The sequence below is a fragment of the Scedosporium apiospermum genome, assembly GCF_000732125.1.
Source record: "Scedosporium apiospermum strain IHEM 14462 chromosome Unknown SEQ_SAPIO_0091, whole genome shotgun sequence".
NCBI classification, from domain to species: Eukaryota; Fungi; Ascomycota; class Sordariomycetes; order Microascales; family Microascaceae; genus Scedosporium; species Scedosporium apiospermum.
In genome coordinates, this window is record NW_015971792.1 from 214,242 (window position 1) to 234,288 (window position 20,047).

The 20,047-nt window shown below is 50.7% G+C and overlaps 4 protein-coding genes and 1 pseudogene across 4 annotated transcripts; 3 read left to right on the forward strand and 2 right to left on the reverse strand.

Moving 5' to 3' along the window:
• Positions 1-806: 806 nt before the first annotated feature.
• On the reverse strand, positions 807-1,367 carry SAPIO_CDS4272 (Uncharacterized protein; the record flags this gene model as incomplete). The annotated part of the gene is made up of 2 exons (XM_016786860.1): positions 807-976; positions 1,058-1,367. 2 exons carry the CDS (start codon positions 1,365-1,367, stop codon positions 807-809), a joined length of 480 nt encoding a protein of 159 aa, XP_016643462.1.
• Positions 1,368-3,815: 2,448 nt separating this feature from the next.
• SAPIO_CDS4273 lies at positions 3,816-4,772 on the forward strand (annotated as a pseudogene; the record flags this gene model as incomplete).
• Positions 4,773-6,880: 2,108 nt separating this feature from the next.
• On the reverse strand, positions 6,881-8,794 carry SAPIO_CDS4274 (uncharacterized protein; the record flags this gene model as incomplete). Its single annotated transcript, XM_016786861.1, has 3 exons — positions 6,881-7,308; positions 7,521-7,555; positions 8,055-8,794. The coding sequence occupies 3 exons, from the start codon at positions 8,792-8,794 to the stop codon at positions 6,881-6,883; spliced, it is 1,203 nt and encodes a 400-aa protein (XP_016643463.1).
• Positions 8,795-9,450: 656 nt separating this feature from the next.
• Positions 9,451-14,328, forward strand: SAPIO_CDS4275 (uncharacterized protein; the record flags this gene model as incomplete). The annotated part of the gene is made up of 10 exons (XM_016786862.1): positions 9,451-10,645; positions 10,736-10,920; positions 10,994-11,488; positions 11,587-11,889; positions 11,975-12,300; positions 12,384-12,556; positions 13,003-13,173; positions 13,233-13,341; positions 13,470-14,036; positions 14,118-14,328. 10 exons carry the CDS (start codon positions 9,451-9,453, stop codon positions 14,326-14,328), a joined length of 3,735 nt encoding a protein of 1,244 aa, XP_016643464.1.
• A 1,466-nt stretch (positions 14,329-15,794) lies between these two features.
• SAPIO_CDS4276 (uncharacterized protein) lies at positions 15,795-16,702 on the forward strand (the record flags this gene model as incomplete). Its single annotated transcript, XM_016786863.1, has 5 exons — positions 15,795-16,030; positions 16,080-16,198; positions 16,259-16,336; positions 16,398-16,475; positions 16,545-16,702. 5 exons carry the CDS (start codon positions 15,795-15,797, stop codon positions 16,700-16,702), a joined length of 669 nt encoding a protein of 222 aa, XP_016643465.1.
• Positions 16,703-20,047: the final 3,345 nt, after the last annotated feature.

The window sequence follows — 20,047 nt, forward strand, 5'->3', positions numbered from 1 at the left end:
GTTCCCGCGAGCACCGAAAGACATCCGATCCGCTGGTTAGTTGGCCTACAAAGTATCATGAGGGATATCGCTCTCCAAATAAGCTACTTCGCAACCAGGTTGGAGAATGAAAACGCTGACGATTTGGAAGGCAAACTCTGTTTCTATTTCTGCGTTTGCTGCCGCTTCGTATTCCGTGATTGCTAGCCTGTCTATTCCAGCCGCTGCTGCGTAGAGCTCTGAAACTTGTCGGGTCGCTTTTCTTTGCGCGTTCAATACCACCTTCTCTTCGAGAATGACGTCTTTCATCACTGTGGGAAGCGCCGCCCAGACAGGAGGGCAAGGGCACGCCCGGTGAGCGCGACCCTTTCGTCCTCATGGTCCGTGAGCGTGTCCGTGATCCCAGCTCCGTCGACGCCGACTCCATCGGGTTCAACTATGGCATCTCAGTTTCCTGTACCAATCACTCTTGCACGGAGAACTTCCTATGTGGGAGGAGGCTGCGTTTCTGGCCGCCGCATGTAGCCCCCTTCTTGACATCTTTCATGCATCAAGGGCAACGGATATGGTGGACTGGGCAGCTGACAGATTTCAACGGACGTGTCACGGAGCATCTACGTGTAAGATTCTGACTTCGGAGCTCCAATGTATTTTCAACCCATCACGCGACAGGAGCTAAAGAACAGCGCATCTGCAACAAACAGGGGCAAACAATGCGGGATACCAGATGGAACGATCAAGTGGCATCGCCTTTGCCCTAAGAAAGAAATTCAATAGCAGCTCAAGCACACCAGCGACATGTTCCCAAACCAAACCGATCGATCCTCTTAACCGTGAAGCGCCATAGAAAGAGCAGCAAACTGCTCATCACTGAGACCAGTATATTGAATACAGGCCGAACCGCACGGGACGGGATTGGTTCCCTCACCAGTGCATGACCCCGACAGGACGACCGCAAGGTTCATGCAGGCCGGAGGAACATTATCGAACTGGGCGACTACAGATCAGACAGCGGTTAGCAAGTCGAACGTCTCAAGTTGAAAGTGACCATTATTTCATCTCAAGCGAAAGGACTCACCTCCGGGAGCAGGGATGGAGCTCCAGATGTTGGCAGCCTGGTTGGCGATCTGGTCGTGGCAAATGTCAAAGTTATACATGGGGACGTTGCAGGGGCCCACGTCCTGGCGCTCGATGATGGCAGCAGGCACAGGCTCGCCGTCGCTGAGGAGACCGACGCAGCCCCGGTAGTTATTGTGAAGACACCAAAGGCCAGCATCCCCATCGACCGTGCGGGGCCCGTGGGGAGCGATGCCGAGGAGGTTCAGGATCCTGAATACAGTGCCGCTAACGCCAATGACGCCAGCGCCGATTTCGACAGCAAGAGGCATGTTGAAGGTGTTGTGGGTGCGAGAAACTTTGAAATGTTGATTTTGGGACTTCAGGAGAGACGATGGTTTCGATGGCGACGGAGTGGGTTCATGACGGGCAGATGCTGGGGATCGTTTCGTCCTTATATCTTTTTTTTGTTCTTTTCGTTTTCCCTTCAATCGTCCATGAGAACCAAATGAGTGATCATCCCTCCGAGCACGGTGAACGTTCATTAGAAATCAAACTGGTGTTGAAAATGCCATGACCTATGGAAGCCGGCGGCGTTTGTCTGCCCCAGCTACGACTGGTCGCCAGCTTTGCCTTGATCCTCTTGACCTTCTCACCGATCTGCCTCGGACGCTCCTCGTCTCATTGGACGACCTTGAGACCAGAACTGCGATCCATATGAATCTCATTTCCCATCCGTGAGTTTCTATCTAACTAGGGGCGTAGTAAAGCCCCCACCAAGGATGAAGTCGAGAGTTACACATATTCGCCATCTCTTCGTTCTCTCTGTAGTACGCCTCATGCTATAACCATCAGGCGTTCCAAAGGTTAGCGGGTCCATTACCCTCGGCGTATTTCCTTCCATTCTCCAATTTGGGGAGCGGTGAGGTCATGATCCTGGGTCGTAAGGCATTCTTAGGAACCTACATAGGATCTAGTTAGGTTGTCAGCGAGTCAGCCGCGCCATGTTTGATGACTATAAGTTGAACCAGGCGTCGGTGATGAGAAGGGAAAGACAAAAGGGCCTCATGTAAACAAAAGCAAGCCACTTCCCGCTTTTCGATTATTAAACATGGCGATATCACTTTCTGCCCAAGCAGCCTTTCTGTTGCTGCTATTGGCCATCTCCCTTATACTCTTCTTCTTCGCCGTTCAACAGCCGCTCAACATTAGACGACAAGTACTCAGCGGACTCCACATTCTCAGCATCTGTGTATGCCTGGGTGGGGGAGGGTTGGTTCTCCTGCCGTGGAATAGCATGATTATTCCGTCCGTCATAACCGTCGCCTTACACGCAGCTTCCGTTCTTTTAATAGAGAAACGTGTCTTGAGCAAGAGCCTGGGCGATTTGTCCCAGCGGTGTTGGTCTGTCTTTCAGATGCTCAGCAATGTCCGCAGGATGCCTACCGATATTTCCAACGACGCCGGCCCGGGGCGTGGTAGCGTTCGGTTCGTAACGTTCAGGTGCTGCCGGGCCGCAATCCTTCTCACCCTACGCAAATTAATCTCCAAGCTCCTCGTCAACAGCTTCGCTTGGCTTGGCGTGACGATCTGGCATTTTGGCCCAACGAAGCGAGGTCTGCTGCCGTCGTTGAGTAATCCAGACCTCGCGTTACGGGCACTAATGTCTGTTAACTGGGTCTGGGGCACATATTCTATCCTCGCTCTCACTCACGATCTATCGGCAATCTCGTTCGTGGGAGTTCTGCGGACGGACAATCCCGAGGCCTGGCCTCCGCTCTTCGGTAATATTGCAGAAGTCTACTCTCTCCGACGCTTCTGGCACAAACTCCACGTTGGGATATTCGACACATACGTCCCTCCTTTCATCAAATCGATCGCCCAACAAAAGGAAAATACTAAACGACCGTGGGCCGTGCTTATCTGCAAGGCACTCAGGGCGTTTTGGATTTTCGCCATGTCGGCAGCCTGCCACGCCTTGTCGAATTGGGTACTCACCGGAAAAACCCGCGTCGTCCATGAGTTTCGGTTCTTTCTTTCCAATTATGCGGTCTGTTTGGCTGAGACGTTGGCTGTGCGGGCCATGCGGCGAGGTGGCATGTTCGAATACGACAACACCATCGGTCTTGGACTGCGCCTCGTGGGATATGCCTGGGTTCTGATAATCATCTTTTGCTTGACGCCGGCTTGGCAATATCCGTCGGCGTATGCGTCCGTCGGGCTGTAAAAGGGGTTCAATCAGCCTGGCCGGTCCAGGAAGGGAGAATGTTACACAAGAAACGTAGTCGTTACGCGGAGTGTCAATTTATTTCCTCGTTCACGGGCCTATAGGCTATGAAAGATACTCTAGAGTGTGCCACATGCCTTCGTGGCAGTGCTAACGTGGTTCGATCGTATAGAGCCAACTCTATATTTTCCAATACAAAAAAGAATGGCAACAGAGGCAGTGTAATCCATCTCATCCAAACCTCATATTAATGTATATTGGCTTGGCGAGCGAGCCGTCTTTTGACTGTCTCAGTTGGCTCGTAAGATCACATCCGATTGCGTACCGTTCGTGGCTGGTCCCGTAAAAAGATCCGTACCTTTCAATCCCATCCCGGCCCGAGTCTAGGACTAACAGACATAAATTGATCCTGTCCATGTATACGTCCAAATCGAGCTATTACCCATTTACCCATCCTTCATAATCTTCCCGAATCTTGAGATTGACATACTTCCCTACAATTTTTCCTTTTTTTCAAATCACTCCCTGGAGATACGTTCCAGAGTATTCCAACATGAGTAAAGCCGAGGAACCAACCGCCGCTGTGCTCGATGCCGAGCCGAGTCCACCCGCCTACGACGAGAATGAAGAGGCCCAACCACCTCCAGACTACGTCCAGGGCGACTCGTCTACGGCAGCCACTCCCAGTCTTTGGAAACCCCTGCGTCTTCATACTCAATTTCCGGGAGTACTGAGTTTGTTCTTCGAGAAATGGCTGCCGACCAGCAGCGACTTCATAAAAGGACGATTCACGGCCATGCTGTGCACCGGAGAAGATGAGGACAAGCCCGTATACGTCGTTCAACTCAACACCTCGGATCTCTCCAATATGAAGCCTGTCGGGTATAGAAGGGGCGTGTGCCTCCGAAATGGCCTGGACGAACACGACCCAGTCATAGGGGCTGCTCTGGACGCCTCCGCCATCGCCCCCATGTTATTTTCATTCAACTCCCATAGCCATATCCTTTTGCCTCCTCTCGGCGAGTCCACTTCTCCAGTCAGAGAGAGGATGAGTGCCAGCACGGCTGCCGGGATGGGAGTGACGTTTCGCTTTTCGATCGAGGTGGGGACCGAGAAGGTCCGGCGAGAGGATTTTGAGTGGCGGAAAATAAAGAGAGGAGGAGGCCACGATTCTGAAGGCTATGAGCTCTTTCGAGTGTCATCAACTTCGACTAATACTGGGAGCGGTAATGGCGGTGGCAGTAGCAGCACCAGCAGGGCGGAATCTCGTAATGAGGGAGATGTGCTCGCTATTATCTCGTGGCCCAAAGCCTGGTGGGTGAGGAAGCGGGATTTCACGCTGAAATTCCGCGGTGCTGGGCTTACTGGCGAGCTTGGGGATCGCTGGAGTTTGATGGTTGTTCTTACCACGCTGAGAATCTGGTGGATGCGTTGGGATGGAAGGACGACCTGGATGAGCGTCGGCATCGGGCAGCAGCTGTGGGGGGACGGGGATGCGAAGCAGACGTGAGTTCTGGGGTATAAAATGAGCGTTTGGTCACTTGTTTCTAAAAGCTAGTCCTCTAGTGTGTCGATTACTTTTGATCTCGACAGGACTAGAAATGTGGCGGTAATGGCATTAATTGACATTAAGATAATAGCTTAATCACTAGCCTGGGCTAGCACTATTCCAGGTTTCAAAATTCAGCCGTGGTAGACGACGAACCAGACTTGGTGGTTTAGATAGCTAGATCCCCTGTTGGGAAAATGCCTGAGAAGCATAAATTCTACTCCGTTATTTGTCCCGCAATTTATGATTCCAGCTGTACTAAGAGCAAAGCCGGGGTATTGCAAACCGGCGTTCGTTTATTAGCCAGGACGACGTCGTAAGATTTTAAATGGGGGTTCGACTCGGTGGACTGTGTCTCCACTTTTATTCATTTATCCGAGGCTCTGCCACCTCACGCAAAATAGAAACCAATCGAGGAATACAGTGGTGACAAGTCTGATGTCGGCAAAACTGTCTTCACTCATAGAATTTTCACAATTTTAAGACGAGAAGCAAGTACCTTAATTACACTTTCAATTGATAGATGGAATGATAGATTTGATGGCGAGAAGAAGCTCTCGATTTGAAAATGGAAATGGGCTTGATTTGACGACGGAAATGGGTTTGGTTTGATGACAGAAATGAGCTCGATTTGATGATGGAAATGGGCTCGATTTGATGATGGAAATGGGCTCGATTTGATGGCGGATGCGATGTTATAGTTGATGATGGATCACAGTGGTTGAAGGAGCTCAAGTTTTTTGTCCTTTTTGGGCAGCATGGTAAAACCTCAGATAAGTAAATAAAAAGCGGAGACACAGTCCCCTAAGCAGTACACAGTCCCCCTGGTCGAACCTTAAAAGATGCAGCTAGAGAGAGATATATTAGTATATAGAATAGTATACGTGCAGCGCCTGCGTAGATCGCCTTCTAGCTTTCCACATAGATCATTGATGCAACAAAGTTTCCGCCAAGTGACAGGGGCTGGCGCTTTAAGTTGTATCCTCTCGAAGTATGGCATCTCCATCAGGGACGCAGTGAGGCGCATTATCCTGATTTTGGAGCGACGGGCCTTCTACCCCAAACTTTGGTAACTTTCTCGGCGCCAGGCCTCAGGCAGCAATCAATTCATCGACTCCCTGCGAGATCAATAATCAATAATGCATGCCGTGCGTGCGGGGAAGTGGACAGGTTGCAGGCATGGGTTGGAAAGCACTCATGGCCAGTGCCTCTGCTAACAGTTATTGAGATCCCTGCATTTAGTCGCGAGGTCACTCAGGTTGAACATCAAATCACATCGACGCTTCAGGATAACTCGTTTAGTACCGTGTCCATTTTTCTGTTTCCAACCCCTGGAACGTCGATGTGTACATAGGAATGCATATATTCAGCACGAGCATCCAGGAACATTCGATATTGGTGGTAGTTTAATGAATACGAGATCCCACAGCATCCTAATTACTCCCCGCCTTGGCTCGGCCCGCTTTTAGTTTCCTTAATCAAGCCAACTGAAGGGTCTCCGGGGCGGTGCGCTAGTCCCGCATATACTGCTACTAATGTAGAGACGGCCGCGGGGCAACTCAAACGCAATCATAGACTTAATATACTCGCCGGCTGGGCATACCAGGTCAGGCCTGCAATCTTGCTTCTACTTGCCGGCCTAAGTCACCACTGTAGGCCATGTCTTTCGGCCGCACCTGCGCTGTCTCATGGCTGCGTGCGATTGTCACAACCACTCGGAGGACACTGCGATACTTTGCATGGAGTGGCGTGGTTGCGCGCATATTTTACCTGTCTGACGATAGTTGGATAGCCAATAGATGTCTCATTGGTTAGCGAAGGATGCTGTAGGATCGTACATATTTACTTCTTCAAGAGAGTCCTTTTGTAGAGCAGTCGACTCATGTGAGGTCATTTGATTGATCCTTCAGTGAAACCAATCGTATACTACTGCTGCTTGCGCCGAGCATACCCTTTTCCAGACAGCCTCTAAGTTTAAGGATGAGGATATAAGATATCCAAACCGCCGACCTCTTGTAAATCTAAGAATTCTTCAACTTTTCATTTATCAGAAAACCCTTATAAGTGCTTCAGTTCATCCATAGTTCCAAACAGAGCAGTTCTACACCATGAAGCTTCTCGTTTCCCTCCTTGGCTTGATTGCCACTCCAGCACTTTGCACACCCATTGGCGCTGACCGTGCCGCCGTTGAAGCTGAATGCGGTGCCCTTGGTGTCATGGAATGGGACCTCAAAGACCTCCCAGAGGGTACGGATACGGCTGCACTTCGAAAATGCAAGAAGCACCCCTCCGAGCTTGGCATCGGCAGCCCTCTCAGGAACGGTGCCGAAATCGACGAAAATCTTGACAGCTCCGTCGGGAAGAAAGTCAGCCTTGAGAGTCTCGCTAAAAGGGAAGAGAGCCTTTTCGACAAAAGGGAGGTCTGCCCCGTAGGGCAGGGTCGTGGCAGTGGTTGGGATTACGATTATGGGTGCGATAACGGCTGGTGCTGGAGAAACTGCAATGCAGAAATCAACTTTCTTTATCCGTGGAACGGGAAGCCGTGGTGTTGGTTGGCATATGAAGGGGGATGGGGAGGTTGGACGCCTTGCGGTCGCTGGCAGGATTGTGAATGGTCTTATAACAACGCCAACGCAAAGTGCGGAAAGGGCGATTGCGCCGCTTGTGGATGCGGCTGTTGAGTGTACTATACACAATAACATAGCTCACGTAGCCTTTCGTCAATTGTCGCAGGAGGTGAAAGCCTGTATTTATAGTTGTGTACTGCGTTATGCTGCGGTGGGCACCGCAACTAAATACAAATCTAATTCAAGTATCGCTGTTCTGGCTTCCCATCTTTGGTAGCCAGCGCCGTCTATTTCCGGCACCCTAGACCACGTCTTATTTAAAGGTGCTCCTGATACTAGACTAACACGCGATACTACCCAGCAAGTTTAATGTTGTAGGGCTTGTTTTTTATTTAAAGGAAAAAGTCTTCTAGATACACACTCTAAGTTAACAACTCTCGAAGCCGGAGACAGCGCCACCGAACAACGTTCAATCCTCCAACTAGTAGCTTTAAAATAGAAAGCTTTAAGATAGAACTCGCTCATGCTTAACTAGAGTATCATTGTAAATACAATCAGCGATGCGACCAGTGCCAACCAGCTGCGATATTGTCCCCACTTCCCTGGCATGCCACTGCAAATCTCCCGAATCTCCTGCCATTCCCCGTTTTTGCAACTGAGTGCGGTTAAGGCATACTTCGATGCATTTGCCGCCACCTCATCAGCGTAGTCAGTCAGCGTACCACATTGGTCTGTCGGTTCGATGTCCTTCAAGACTCTATGTCTGTTCACAGAGTCTTCGGCATTGGGGATATCAACGGCCACGGACTTGTAACCGCAGCTCCTGATGGCTTCGGCGATGTCCGGCACCTTCCCATCCGGAGCGATGCTGAACTCGAGACGTTGCTTTCCCGAGATCCATCTGTCGGTATAATTGTCAAGAGACGCATCCCACTCGACGTGGAAGTGCGTATCGGTGCCGTTGGTAAGGTAATTCGTCGATTCGATAAAGAATAGGGGATCAGCATCTGGGGACTCGCCCCCGAAACTGAACCCAAGATACCCTGTAGGGAAGAGCCACAGAGTGTAATCATCGCTTGCACCTTCCTGGAAGTTTCGACTTCCGTCTGTCTCTAGAACGCCCCAGATCTCAAGGTTCAGGGAGTCGGCGAGTTGAAAATTCCGGACAGCATATACAACGGGGAAAAAGGCGGTTCGAACGTATGTCTCATTTCGGGGGAAGACGAGATCAACCTGGAACTTAGTAGGAGGCTCCTGCGTGGCTGCAGGCGCTGCCAAAAGAGCGAGGAACACAGTGAGTAGTGGCATGCTGAAAAAAAAGATGACGGGGCTTAACGCGGAAGACGTTTGCGCTACTCTCTGCCTCTGTGAAAGAAAGCGGTGTGTCTTGGTCGATGATGTTGCACAGGATCCCATGTTGAAAATAGGGGGAAATCTAAAACTGCAGGATTTTCAAAAGGCTCGGGTCGACATCTGTTTTGGGTCTTTCCGTTTTAACCGTCCCTGATAATAATAGCCTGTTCCGCTTTTGCCGATACTCGAAATTAGGCCGTAAATGAACGTGGTGAGATATAGGTGTAGGACCCATTAGCCCTCTCCCGTCCTCTTCCAGCTCCAGCAGCATGTTGTTTTTCTCTCGCAAACAGGAAAAGAGTGCGCACGGCTGTGAGGACAAAAGCTCACAACCAACCGATGGTCCCATATGCATACATTCGCCCAGAATAAGCGGCGCAGCGATTTAAATTAAACGGCTGATGTGGCATATTAGGGCAGAGCCATTGGCGATTTGTCTGTCTGCAAGTAACGAGCCGTTACCCCTGAAGCGCATTCGCTCCGGAGCACGGTATGCCTTGAACTGTAGCAGGTACCTCGAAGGCGCAATTGTGCAACGATGTGATTAAGGAGAAGTAGGCCTTGAGCCTGCCAGGTATAAAGGAAGTGAAGTTCGCGAGTGATTCTGCATCTGGTCTAGAGAAGGACAACTTCTTGCATCAAGCATCGCAATTTATGTGTCGTTTCTTGCTCCTTCGCCCCTATACCTTTTCTGAATCTTGCACTCATTACTTGCCGTGATGGTCCGAGGCCACTCGATCTCAATTTTGGGGACCCTGTTGGGCATCCTATTGATACCTGCCACTGCCTTCCGCTCTGGTCTGAACGTTGTCTCCGGCGGGGAGTTCCCCACACCTTGTCCACGGACTTGCTTTGATGCCGGTCCCGATCACACCGGGTGGGACGTCTACGCTTCTCTTGCCGAACTCCGACAATGCCAGCAATCTGTTGTGTTCGATTTCGCCATTTACAATCCTCCCACCGTCAACCCACAGCACATCAGAGCCTGCTCGGTTTGGGGAGGTCAGCTCTTCAACGAGGCACCCAGCCCCATTCAAGTCAGCCGAAGAGCCGCCAATATCAGTAACAAAACGACTGTCCCTTCAGATGTGGAGCTGGCCTGGTGGGGCGACTCGCCAGTTTCTGACTCGGAAGACAGCGGTGCTGCTAATGCAGCCTCAGGTCTTCGGAACGCTGGCCAGTATCTCAGGGCCGCATCAAAGCAAGGCAAGAAGACAATCTTTCTCGTTTCCGCTGGCAAAAGTGTGGTCGGCGTCTATGTTGGTCAGAGGATCTCAAACGTCGATGTCGCAGACAGGCTTATCCCTCATCTCGTGGGCCACATTCTTCCCCGAGGACTTCAGGATGCTGCTGCGGTTCAGCTGTGTGGTGCAGGGAGAGCCGCTGAGGAAACTCTGGGTATTATGGCCAGCACCGACATCACCAAAGTTCAAAGTGCTCTCCAGAATTGGACGAGCGGCTCCTGTGCTCAGGAGCAAACGGGTTCCTCGACGCTGGAGGGCGTTGAGCTTGATATCCTCCAGCCTCGCACGTCAGCTTTCCGTTTCTCAAATTCGAGTGAGAATTCCCCTATGAGACGCTACAATCCAAGGCCACGGCAGATATCGAAACGTGATCAGTGTACGACTATTACAGTCGTGCAAGGGGATCTGTGCGGCACTCTCGCCGCGAAATGTGGTATAAGCGATGCCGACTTCCTTAAATGGAACCCGAAACCGGACCTTTGCCCGAATCTCGTCATCGACCAAGAGGTCTGTTGTTCCCCAGGGGACTTGCCGAATAGGAGGAAGCAACAAAACAGTGATGGATCCTGCGCAACCTACGACACGGTGCCAGATGACAACTGTTCTGGGATTTCTATTAGGCATGGTCTCACACTAGACGAGTTGGAGCGGTTCAATGAGAATACATGGGGTAAGTTTCAGTGCGCAGCGTTCCCTGTGTCGCTGGTTGAGTTTCGTTTCACTCCTAACTCTACTAACCCTACTAACTCTACTTTTCAAGGCTGGAATGGCTGCGAAGGACTCTGGCCTGGTGTCAGGATCTGTGTGAGCGAAGGAGATCGCCCTTTGCCATTGCCAGTTCCCAACGCTGTGTGTGGCCCGCAAATGCCAGACTCTGAACCGCCGGAGAAGGGGAAGGATCTTGCCCTTATGAACCCTTGCCCCTTGAACACATGCTGCAATATTGTACGTATACTCCCCCTTCTTCACCTCCCTTTCTTCTCCCCCTTCTGCCTTCACCAGGCTAAAACCATTCCAGTGGGGCCAATGTGGTACAACTGCCGATTATTGCACCGAAGCGACGGGAACACGGCAGGAGCTTGCAAAAGTCCAAAACCGCTGCATCTCGAACTGTGGAAACAAAATAATCATGGGCGAGAAGCCATCGAATTTCATCAAGCTCGGATATTTTGAAGCCTTTAATCTCGAGCGGGAATGCCTCAACATGGACGCCTCACAAGTGCCTAGTGACTACACACACGTCCACTTCGCTTTTGTGGACTTGACCCCGGACTACGAAGTCAACATCGGCGATCCTCTCGTTAAATTCCAGTTCGAGCAGTTCAAAAACATCCCGTCCGCTAAGCGCATCGCCGCGTTTGGGGGCTGGGCGTTTTCCACAGAACCTGCGTCATACAAGATTCTGAGGCTAGGGACTGAGCCGGAGAATGCGGAAAAGCTAGCGAGCAACATCGCACGTTTTATCATCGACAATGGCCTCGACGGAGTAGATATAGATTGGGAATATCCCGGAGTAAGTTCTTCCTTCACCCGTTGCCCCCCGATGCCTACATCATATTACACGTATTGCCGCCTGATTTTGTCGCTAACCATGGACTGATGGTAAAACAGGGTCCTGATCTCCCAGAGGATGATCCAGGAAAAGCTTCCGAAGGTGGTTACTACCTAGATTTTTTAAAGCTCCTGAAGCAGAAGCTCCCTGGCAAGTCTGTATCCATCGCGGCACCAGCGTCTTATTGGTATCTTCGGCAATTTCCATTGAAGAAAATCAGCGAGGTCGTCGATTACATCGTGTACATGACCTACGATTTGCACGGTCAGTGGGACCACGGTAACAAATGGAGCACGCCTGGCTGTCCCATTGGAAATTGTCTGCGCAGCCATGTCAACAAGACAGAAACTTTGAATACCCTGGTACGTCGTCCGCGCTGCCCCTGGTCCAACACCCCATGCAACGAGTCGTCTCTACTAACCGTGCCGACTGTGCCGCATTGTGTAGAGCATGATTACAAAAGCAGGTGTCCCCTCAAGCAAGATTATCGTTGGCGTCAGTAGTTACGGGCGCAGCTTCCACATGGCAGCTGCTGGCTGTACTGGTGTGGACTGCACTTATACCGGATCTCGGATAGTCTCGGATGCTCGACCTGGGCGATGCACTGGGACCGGCGGTTATCTCGCGAATGCGGAAATCAACGAAATCCTTAAGAGGGGTGGTAATGTTAAATCGTGGATTGACGAAGAAAGCGATAGCAACGTAATGGTGTACGATGAGGTCGAATGGGTTGCGTGGATGGATGAAGATACTAAGACGAGGCGAAAGCAGATGTATCAAGACTAGTATGGAGACTCTCTCTCTTTTCGCTCCCCTGACTCAAGACAAGACTGCTAACTTCGAATTTGATCTTTAGTCACTTTGGAGGCACTTGCGACTGGGCAGTCGACCTGCAAAACTTTGTCGAGCCCCCAAGCTATAATACGGCAGAGGATATCCCAGGTGCCGCAGGTCCGATTGATTGGACAGGCATTAAGCTGAACCTCTACAGGACTGGCGCACCAGCCTGCGATCTAGAGAGGCGAACTGGTTCGTGGGTTGACATACCTTGCACTTTGGATCAAGTAACATCTATTTCCAGGTACCTCCCAAGGGAACGCTGGGAAGGAGTCGAAGCCCCCGCCGCCTGGGATGATATGATGTTTAGGTGGAGGAACTGCGACCGGCCTGGCCAAAATCTCACGTTCACGGCCTCAATAAGTCAATTCCTCCATGCTCCCGAAGAAGCGAACTGCGACCTCATCAAGGGAGAAACCAACTGTCATGTGATGCAGTGCGCGGAGCACAACGTGATTGGTACCGACAAACCGGAAGACTTGACAGGTGCTGCTACCTACTTTGTGTGGCTTGCCGTAATCAAAGTTCATCAAGTATTACGTTCCTGCCCTTCCATCGCTACTGCCAACCATTTGAATGCTGGGCGACGGTGTCTAGCTAACCAAGTGACGACTTTGCTGACGACGGGGAACAGCTAGTTAGATCCGCCTACGACTCCTACAAGACCATTGGGCAAGACGTTCAACGTAGATCTCATGAGTTCATGACGATCTTTTCGCCCAAGGAAGAGAGCCTAGGGGCCTTGAGTATGGTACTAGATCTTCTCACAATCCCAGTTGCCGGGGGCGGAGCTATGATTTTCAAAAACAGTAAGCCTTCTCTGTCCCAATATCTATAGTACGGCATCGTTGCTAACTCTCCAAATTAGTTTTTGGGAGTATAGTCGCCGACGATGTCTTGACCGACGTCGCCAAAGACATGACAAACGCGATGATTTCAGTAGGGTTCAGCGCTGCTAAATCGACCGATCCAGCAAGGTACATGAAGCATTGATCTCTTTATTGCCCACATGGCATGCCTTTTCCCAAAAATAGGTCCTGGTTACTGGATCGATATAAGCGCAACTGGGGGAGGCCACATTGCTGATTAGCCTGGACATCAACAGTAGAGTAGCCGGCCAGGAGATGGCATTCAATTCCATTATCGATTCGACCATCGAGCTATGGGAAATACAGGCTGCATCCGTTCTTAAAAAACTGTTTAGCGGCGACGACGACAGCATCAGGGCCCTCACCGAACTCACCAAGGATGGCAGGCTCACACCTGGGAGCAGGAATGGCACCGTTAAGGACAGCGATGTTAGCTCCAAAATCGCGGAGGAATTCGCTCAAGAAGAGATTGGGAAACGGGCTTTTTACGCAGTGGCGATTCCGACTGTGTGGAATGAGACGGGACAGTTTCCCGCCGTTCTCGACGCGGGCGATTGCAGGGGGGAAAACGCCATCCCCGATATCGTATCAAAGGATGGTAGCAACTACTCCTACTCCTGCTACGACCGCCGAGCATACTTCCTTGTATCTGCCCCCGGCACTTCGGAAGGTTGGCGCTGTACACCTGGAGAGGTTAAGACGATCGATCCTTGCGACACACAACCTTTCCGCTTACCGCGGGGGATAAACCAACTCGACGGTACGAAATGGGGCACGGTAACACACCATGATATCATTGCCGGGTGAGTTTGAAATTGATTTTTTTTTTCCCCGTCTTCTTTGCCCACATATCTACCGGAGGAAGTGAACTAATTTGAGCACAGAGCCGTCGAGACGTACAAAAAGGCGGGCAACCGGAATGGTGGGAATGTCGAACCGAACCCGAATGATAAGGAAACATTTGACGCCCTTTACGATCGTGACATTCGCGCGCCCGGTATTATAAAAATCCCGGTCTGTCCCGCCGAGCAAGGGCACCGCAACTGGGTTAATGGGGCGGTGGCGAAGAAGGAAAAGTTCTATCCTTGTAATTAGTGGTGTCGCCTCGTCGGCCAGACCTGGCGAAGTCGGCTGATCGGGACGCGTTTGGGATCTTCCCGCATCTCCAGCCCAGTAATTCCAAGTGCAACCTAGAGCACTCCGTTTTTCTAGGAGACATGTCGTATCTGGAAGCAGGATCACACTGTTGGGAAGAGATTACTAGGCTCGGGATGAGGACTGGATAGCTGTATCTAATGACTAGCTGTTCTGGCTGGGGAATGGATGAAGGAGGCTCCCACTTTAGTTTCTTTAGTAGCCAATTCACTACCAGATTAGAGACGAGACCTGAAGTCTCTAGAGCAACGTAAATACTCACTTACAGCATCCTCAAGTACTGTTCTTGCCTCGCTTGTTTATAAGAACAGGCACCCGCGATTCTAACATCAGGTGCCAGCGAGCCTACGTCGTGTTAGAATCGCAACATCGACTGGGTTCGATTATACTTCACTGCTTCGCAGAACCCTCACAAGGAGCTTGGTCTGACACCGCCTTGGTAAGTCGCTAGGGTCGCTGGTGGCTCCGGTGGTCAGCTTTTAGTTAAATCCTGTCTAGCTTACACGCGGCTACATAGTTTATCTTTTCTACCGCTCTCTATAGCTATTGGGCCTTTCAAGTGGTTAGATCATGACGAGTTCGAAGACCCTCTTTTAGTGTGATGGGCTCTGCCCACTATCGTCGCTGGGGAAAGCCGGCTAGTCACCAGCTACTAACAGCTGTCGCGGCGAGTCCACGGACAGCGCCTAGGCTAATACCGCTTAAGAGGAAGAATCCGAATAGGGATCGTGTGGGAGAGGGGGGTTCAAATGAGCTATCTAGGGCTCCCCTGTGTTAATAGCTTAGCAGCAGGAGGAAGACACCTACCGCGTCCGAGTGTGGGCGATTCTACCTGGCTATCCTTAATTTCCCAAAGCCGATGTTGCCCGATATTCCTCAACGCTCCCTCGATACGAGGATCGAGCGGGCTCTTGGTCTACCTCATCGGAACTTTTTCAAGGAAACCATCCGGAAGAGATAGAACGGTCCAGCGTCATGCCTCAGCGGGATAGCGGGAGCCACGATGGGAGACATGAAAGGGAAAACTCCCGCTTTTCTCAAAGTCTCATCTCGGTTAGAGTGCTGCAGATAAACTCGTTATCCTAGGGCCCGGACGGACGTTTTGGATATATCTCTAAATTTAACTGCTTAAACCTGGAAAGATTGGCTTATTAGGTCGAGAACTACCGGTAGGCGAGGATTCAATTTGACATAGTCGACGAATTAAACCTCGGTGTGCGCACTAGAATTATGAGTCAATATGCGTTGTATATTAACGACTGGGAACCCCGCATCTTGTTATTCCTCTCCCCTGGTTATGTTATATAGAAACGAAAACACCCTGCTAAAGATATTGGCCTAATCCCGTCGTTTCCTACTAAGACATAGTCTTTGAAGCAAACACGCAAACGAACGCTATTATCACAATGAAGCCCTACGCCAGCCTCGGCGCCATGTCGGCGCTCGTCCAACTGAGCCACGCCAATCTCGATATCGTCACCCTCCTCACTCCCAGTGGTAATTTCATTCAGGAAGCTGCCGCCACACTCGTCGTTGGAGACATTCCTAATCCCGTCACCGGAGATGTTGCCTTGTGGAGTGCGATAATGATGGACAGGCAGGACTTCCTGCAGGGAGTCACCCAGAATTCGCCCCCGGGACTGTATGGAAACCTACTCTGTCTAGTGACGCTAACTAACATCCCGCCGCAGAGGGTACTGCCAGGACCTTGGCCAGAACTGGTGTAATTTCGCATACAAGTACGGAAACGGGAATCCCACGGCCGGCACCCCGGTAAAGGCGCCTCCCGGTTCTCGCATCAAGACACACTGTAGGCAGAACTTCTTAAATCTTCTCAGTCTGTTAGCGTTCAACTGACGCCCTCTTATAGATAAGCTCAACACAGGCACGGAGCAATGGGAGCAGAGGTTGTACATCAATGACCAGCTCGTTTCCGAGCTCACATCGAGTATGTATAAACTGGGCAGAGTGTTGCTTACGAAGATGATGGAGTAACAGTATCGTATCAGGCCGAGGACAACACGGGTCGATATTTTACATTTCAACAGAGTGTGCAGCGGGCAATTGCGCTGCTGCTCCGGCGCACAGTACGTCCCCTAATTCAACACCACGGGCATGACGAAATATTTTCAGTAGCTAACTGGTATACCTTATAGGTTGGGAAGATATTTTCATCACGCTTAATCAGCCGGATGAGCGCTTCCTCTATCGTGGAAGCTGGGAACACGAAGCAACCGGCGGCGAGATGTCGACGCCAGATGGTGGGAAGACTTGGAACTTTACGACCCTTTTCGTCCCGGAGACTCGGCCTTAGCGAGATTAAGCTGGAGGTGGGTTCAGGGGACGCGTCTTGATAGTGTACCGTCAAGATCCTAGATGCCAGAGCCAATAAAAACAAATATCAAACGGATTAAACGAATGTGCATTCTTATCAGTAAGAAATTCTGACGGCAGACGTCTTGTACATTCTCCTTGAACTTCGATGGGGGAATGTTTACTCGGCAAATCGCCGGAGCGCTGGGTGACCAAGAGACTCTAATATGGCCCGGCGACCCTTGGAGAAGCTTAGAAAGGAAACGCTTATATAAACTACAGTCTACCTTACATTTAGTTTGTCCGCACAGCGGTAAATTCAAATAATACCTACGCTCTACCCTTAAATACACGCTTCTCACCGAAGCGTGGCAAACCTTGTGTTTGACTACGTACGTATCCATCACCAGGCAATGAATGACCTTGCTGAGTGACATAGTGTCAGGATGCTCACGGAACTACGAAGGATAGCTAATAGAGTTTAGATTGGCCGTATTGTAGGGCAACCGAGTATGTCGAGTGTATCTTCCTTAATTACTACCGACAAATCATTTTGAATTCATGAGGATATGCCTGTGCGTAGGCTCTTAGGTGGTTGAGCGGGGAGTGAGTAGCTTCTATTAACGCTAATAACTGTATTGCCCAAGTTTTGGGATTTATATATATAGAAATATCTCTTTTATTTATTGAGGTGGATGCTTTTCGGGTTCTCGGCCAAGGCGGCAGGCCTTACCAAGATACTACCGCTAGTTTGACCAAGGCCTCGCCAGACCTGAAGTCTCTAGAGCAACGCAACTACGCACTTACAGCATACTCAGTTACTGTTCTTGCTTCGCTTATTCAGAAGAACAGGCACCCACGATTCAAACCTCAGGTACCAGCGAGCCTATGTCGTATTAGAATGGCAATATCGACTGGGTTCGACTATACTTCACGATAGGAGGAGCCGGGTACCGACTTAAACCTCAAGCTCCTGCTCGATAAACACTTTCTCTTTCCCTTAACAGCAGTAGCCAATTCACTTCACAATAGAATTACAGATCAAGCCTGAAGTCTTCAGAACACTCTTCTCGAATACGCACTCCCAACACACCAAGTTACTGCCTTTGCCTCGCTTATCTACAAGAACAGGCACCTACGGTTCTAACATTAGCTTAGGCCTCAACACCTTCGCGTCGTTTGAGAATCGTAACCTGACCACCATCGGCAAGACGTATCACCTGTGGACTTTTACGAATGATGTTGTTGCCATTAGCCCGAGACAGGAAGGTTGAAGGACGGGCCATTGTGCCAGGTGTCTAGTCGTTCAGGTGTGAATTCGAAGCCATTGGCGGTAGTTATCCAGACCTCATAAAAGTTGCGCCCCCGATCCTGGCGAGAATTCGGCAAGACTTCCGCACTAGGAAACACGTAATGCTGACATCGTTGACGCCAGGGCCAGCTTCAGACCAAATGATAATTGGGACACCTCCGTTAGCCTTTTTCCAAGGCATGGAGTACTGTTCTGGAAACTCGGTTACCTTGGCTTTACTCAGATGTAAATGACCAACTCTAACGTATATTGCCAACTTGCCACACCAAGCTCATCGATCATGCCGAGGTAGCCTTACAGGAGCTAGTAATAGAACTATTTATGTGGCGCGTTTAGTTATGAGATACATGGCCCTCAAACGCCCAGAATCCAACCTGATACGGTAGGTAATTGGTTCCGTCTGCCTTCCCTACTAGCTACCGCCGAGAACTAGGGCCCAAGACTATCAAACCCCGTTGCATAAGGTAGAAGCCGAGAAAGCGGACTTAGATGCGTCAGTGATTAGACCATGTCTAGGGAAACTATAAAGGAAGACCGTCCGCACCTTGCCTAGCAACGGCACCACGGCGTGGGATCACCCAGTGGCCATACACAGCAACCCCGGCCGCATTGGGCAGCGAGAACCCAGCGGCTTCCGTTACAAACGGCGATCTCATGAAGCTCGCCAGTACAGTCGTAGCCATTCCCACTACAGGGCCGGCCGAGAGTGGCTGAGGCCGAGGCCGTTGAGAGGAGAGTGGCGGTAAGGAAGATAGTGAATAAAGGCTGCATCGTGGCTGATTCTCGTATAGGTATCCGCGAATATCCCGAGATAAAGAGTGTGTTGGATGGTTGGTAATGGTTGGGAGTAGTCTCGAGCGCGAGGAAGTTGACTACTTATACTTGTTTCCCTGAGACAGAGGAACTGGAGGCACGTCAAAAGCCAATATGTCACTGAGTTCTTCTTTTTTCAAATCATTAATGGAGCCGAAGCCCGGTGTCGGCACGGAGAGATGGCAAAAAGGAAGGTAGCAATATCCGCGTGCTGACAAGCGTTACTGCTGGCGGGGTTTGCGTTTGTACGATGCATCCAGGCTTGAGGCCCGCGTAGTCCTATTGGAGAGGTTGCTGATCCGTCAGCGCCAAGGCCGGCGGCGCAGCACGGTCCGCGCGCTGAAGGATCAGATATAAAAAGTGGTGGAACCTAAATGCCAACTGATGTCGTCTGATCTTGGCGCATCAAATGCGACATTCGGCTCTTGGGCCCAACTGCTTACGGCGGAAATGACGGCACAATGCGGGCTGCCCAAGTTGCATCTCGATGCTGACGGGCACAGACGCCCTGAACAACAAAACGACCGGCAGCCATGCTGTTCCACACGGCAGTGCTACGTGCGGCATTTAGGTTGAGGTCCTAATGCCATGACTCGTAATAGCGGCATCGAATGGTACCCCTATACTGAGGGTTTTGCTCTTGGTCCTCTAAAGTAGTCAATCGAATTATCTCGCTCCTGACTCCGGCCTATCAGAGCAGGGAGCTGAGCAAGGACCTAGGTAGTAAGAAATAGATCGTGTTCCTTAAGCGGTGTACTTGAACTGGTCACACAGCATACGAGACCCTGCTAACACATTTGGGGCCATAGAATGTCGGCACAGGTAGTATCGTTAATCGCCTTGTAAAGACATGGGAAGGAGGTTTAATGGATAGTCCACATGGACCCGTTAGATGGCGAAGAGCCATAGCAGTCATGATATGGGATAAGACACGAGCGAGCGAGCTTGATGGGATCACCATGAATCAAGATCTTTGAACCTGGAGATGCCAAGTTCTATGTATACTCTTTCCCTCTTCTCTAGGCTCGGAACTTGATCGCTGTTGTCGGAATGGGGTAAGACAAAATAGGGCCATAACTTGTGCTAGGCACTATTATCCCGTTACCTCTCCTGGGGAATTCCCGCTTACGTGCGTCGAGCGTGGCTGGCGAACCGCGCCACTCTCTTGCATAGATGAAGGAGAGGAATAGCATGACCGAGCCCTCCATGAGTTAGGAGGCA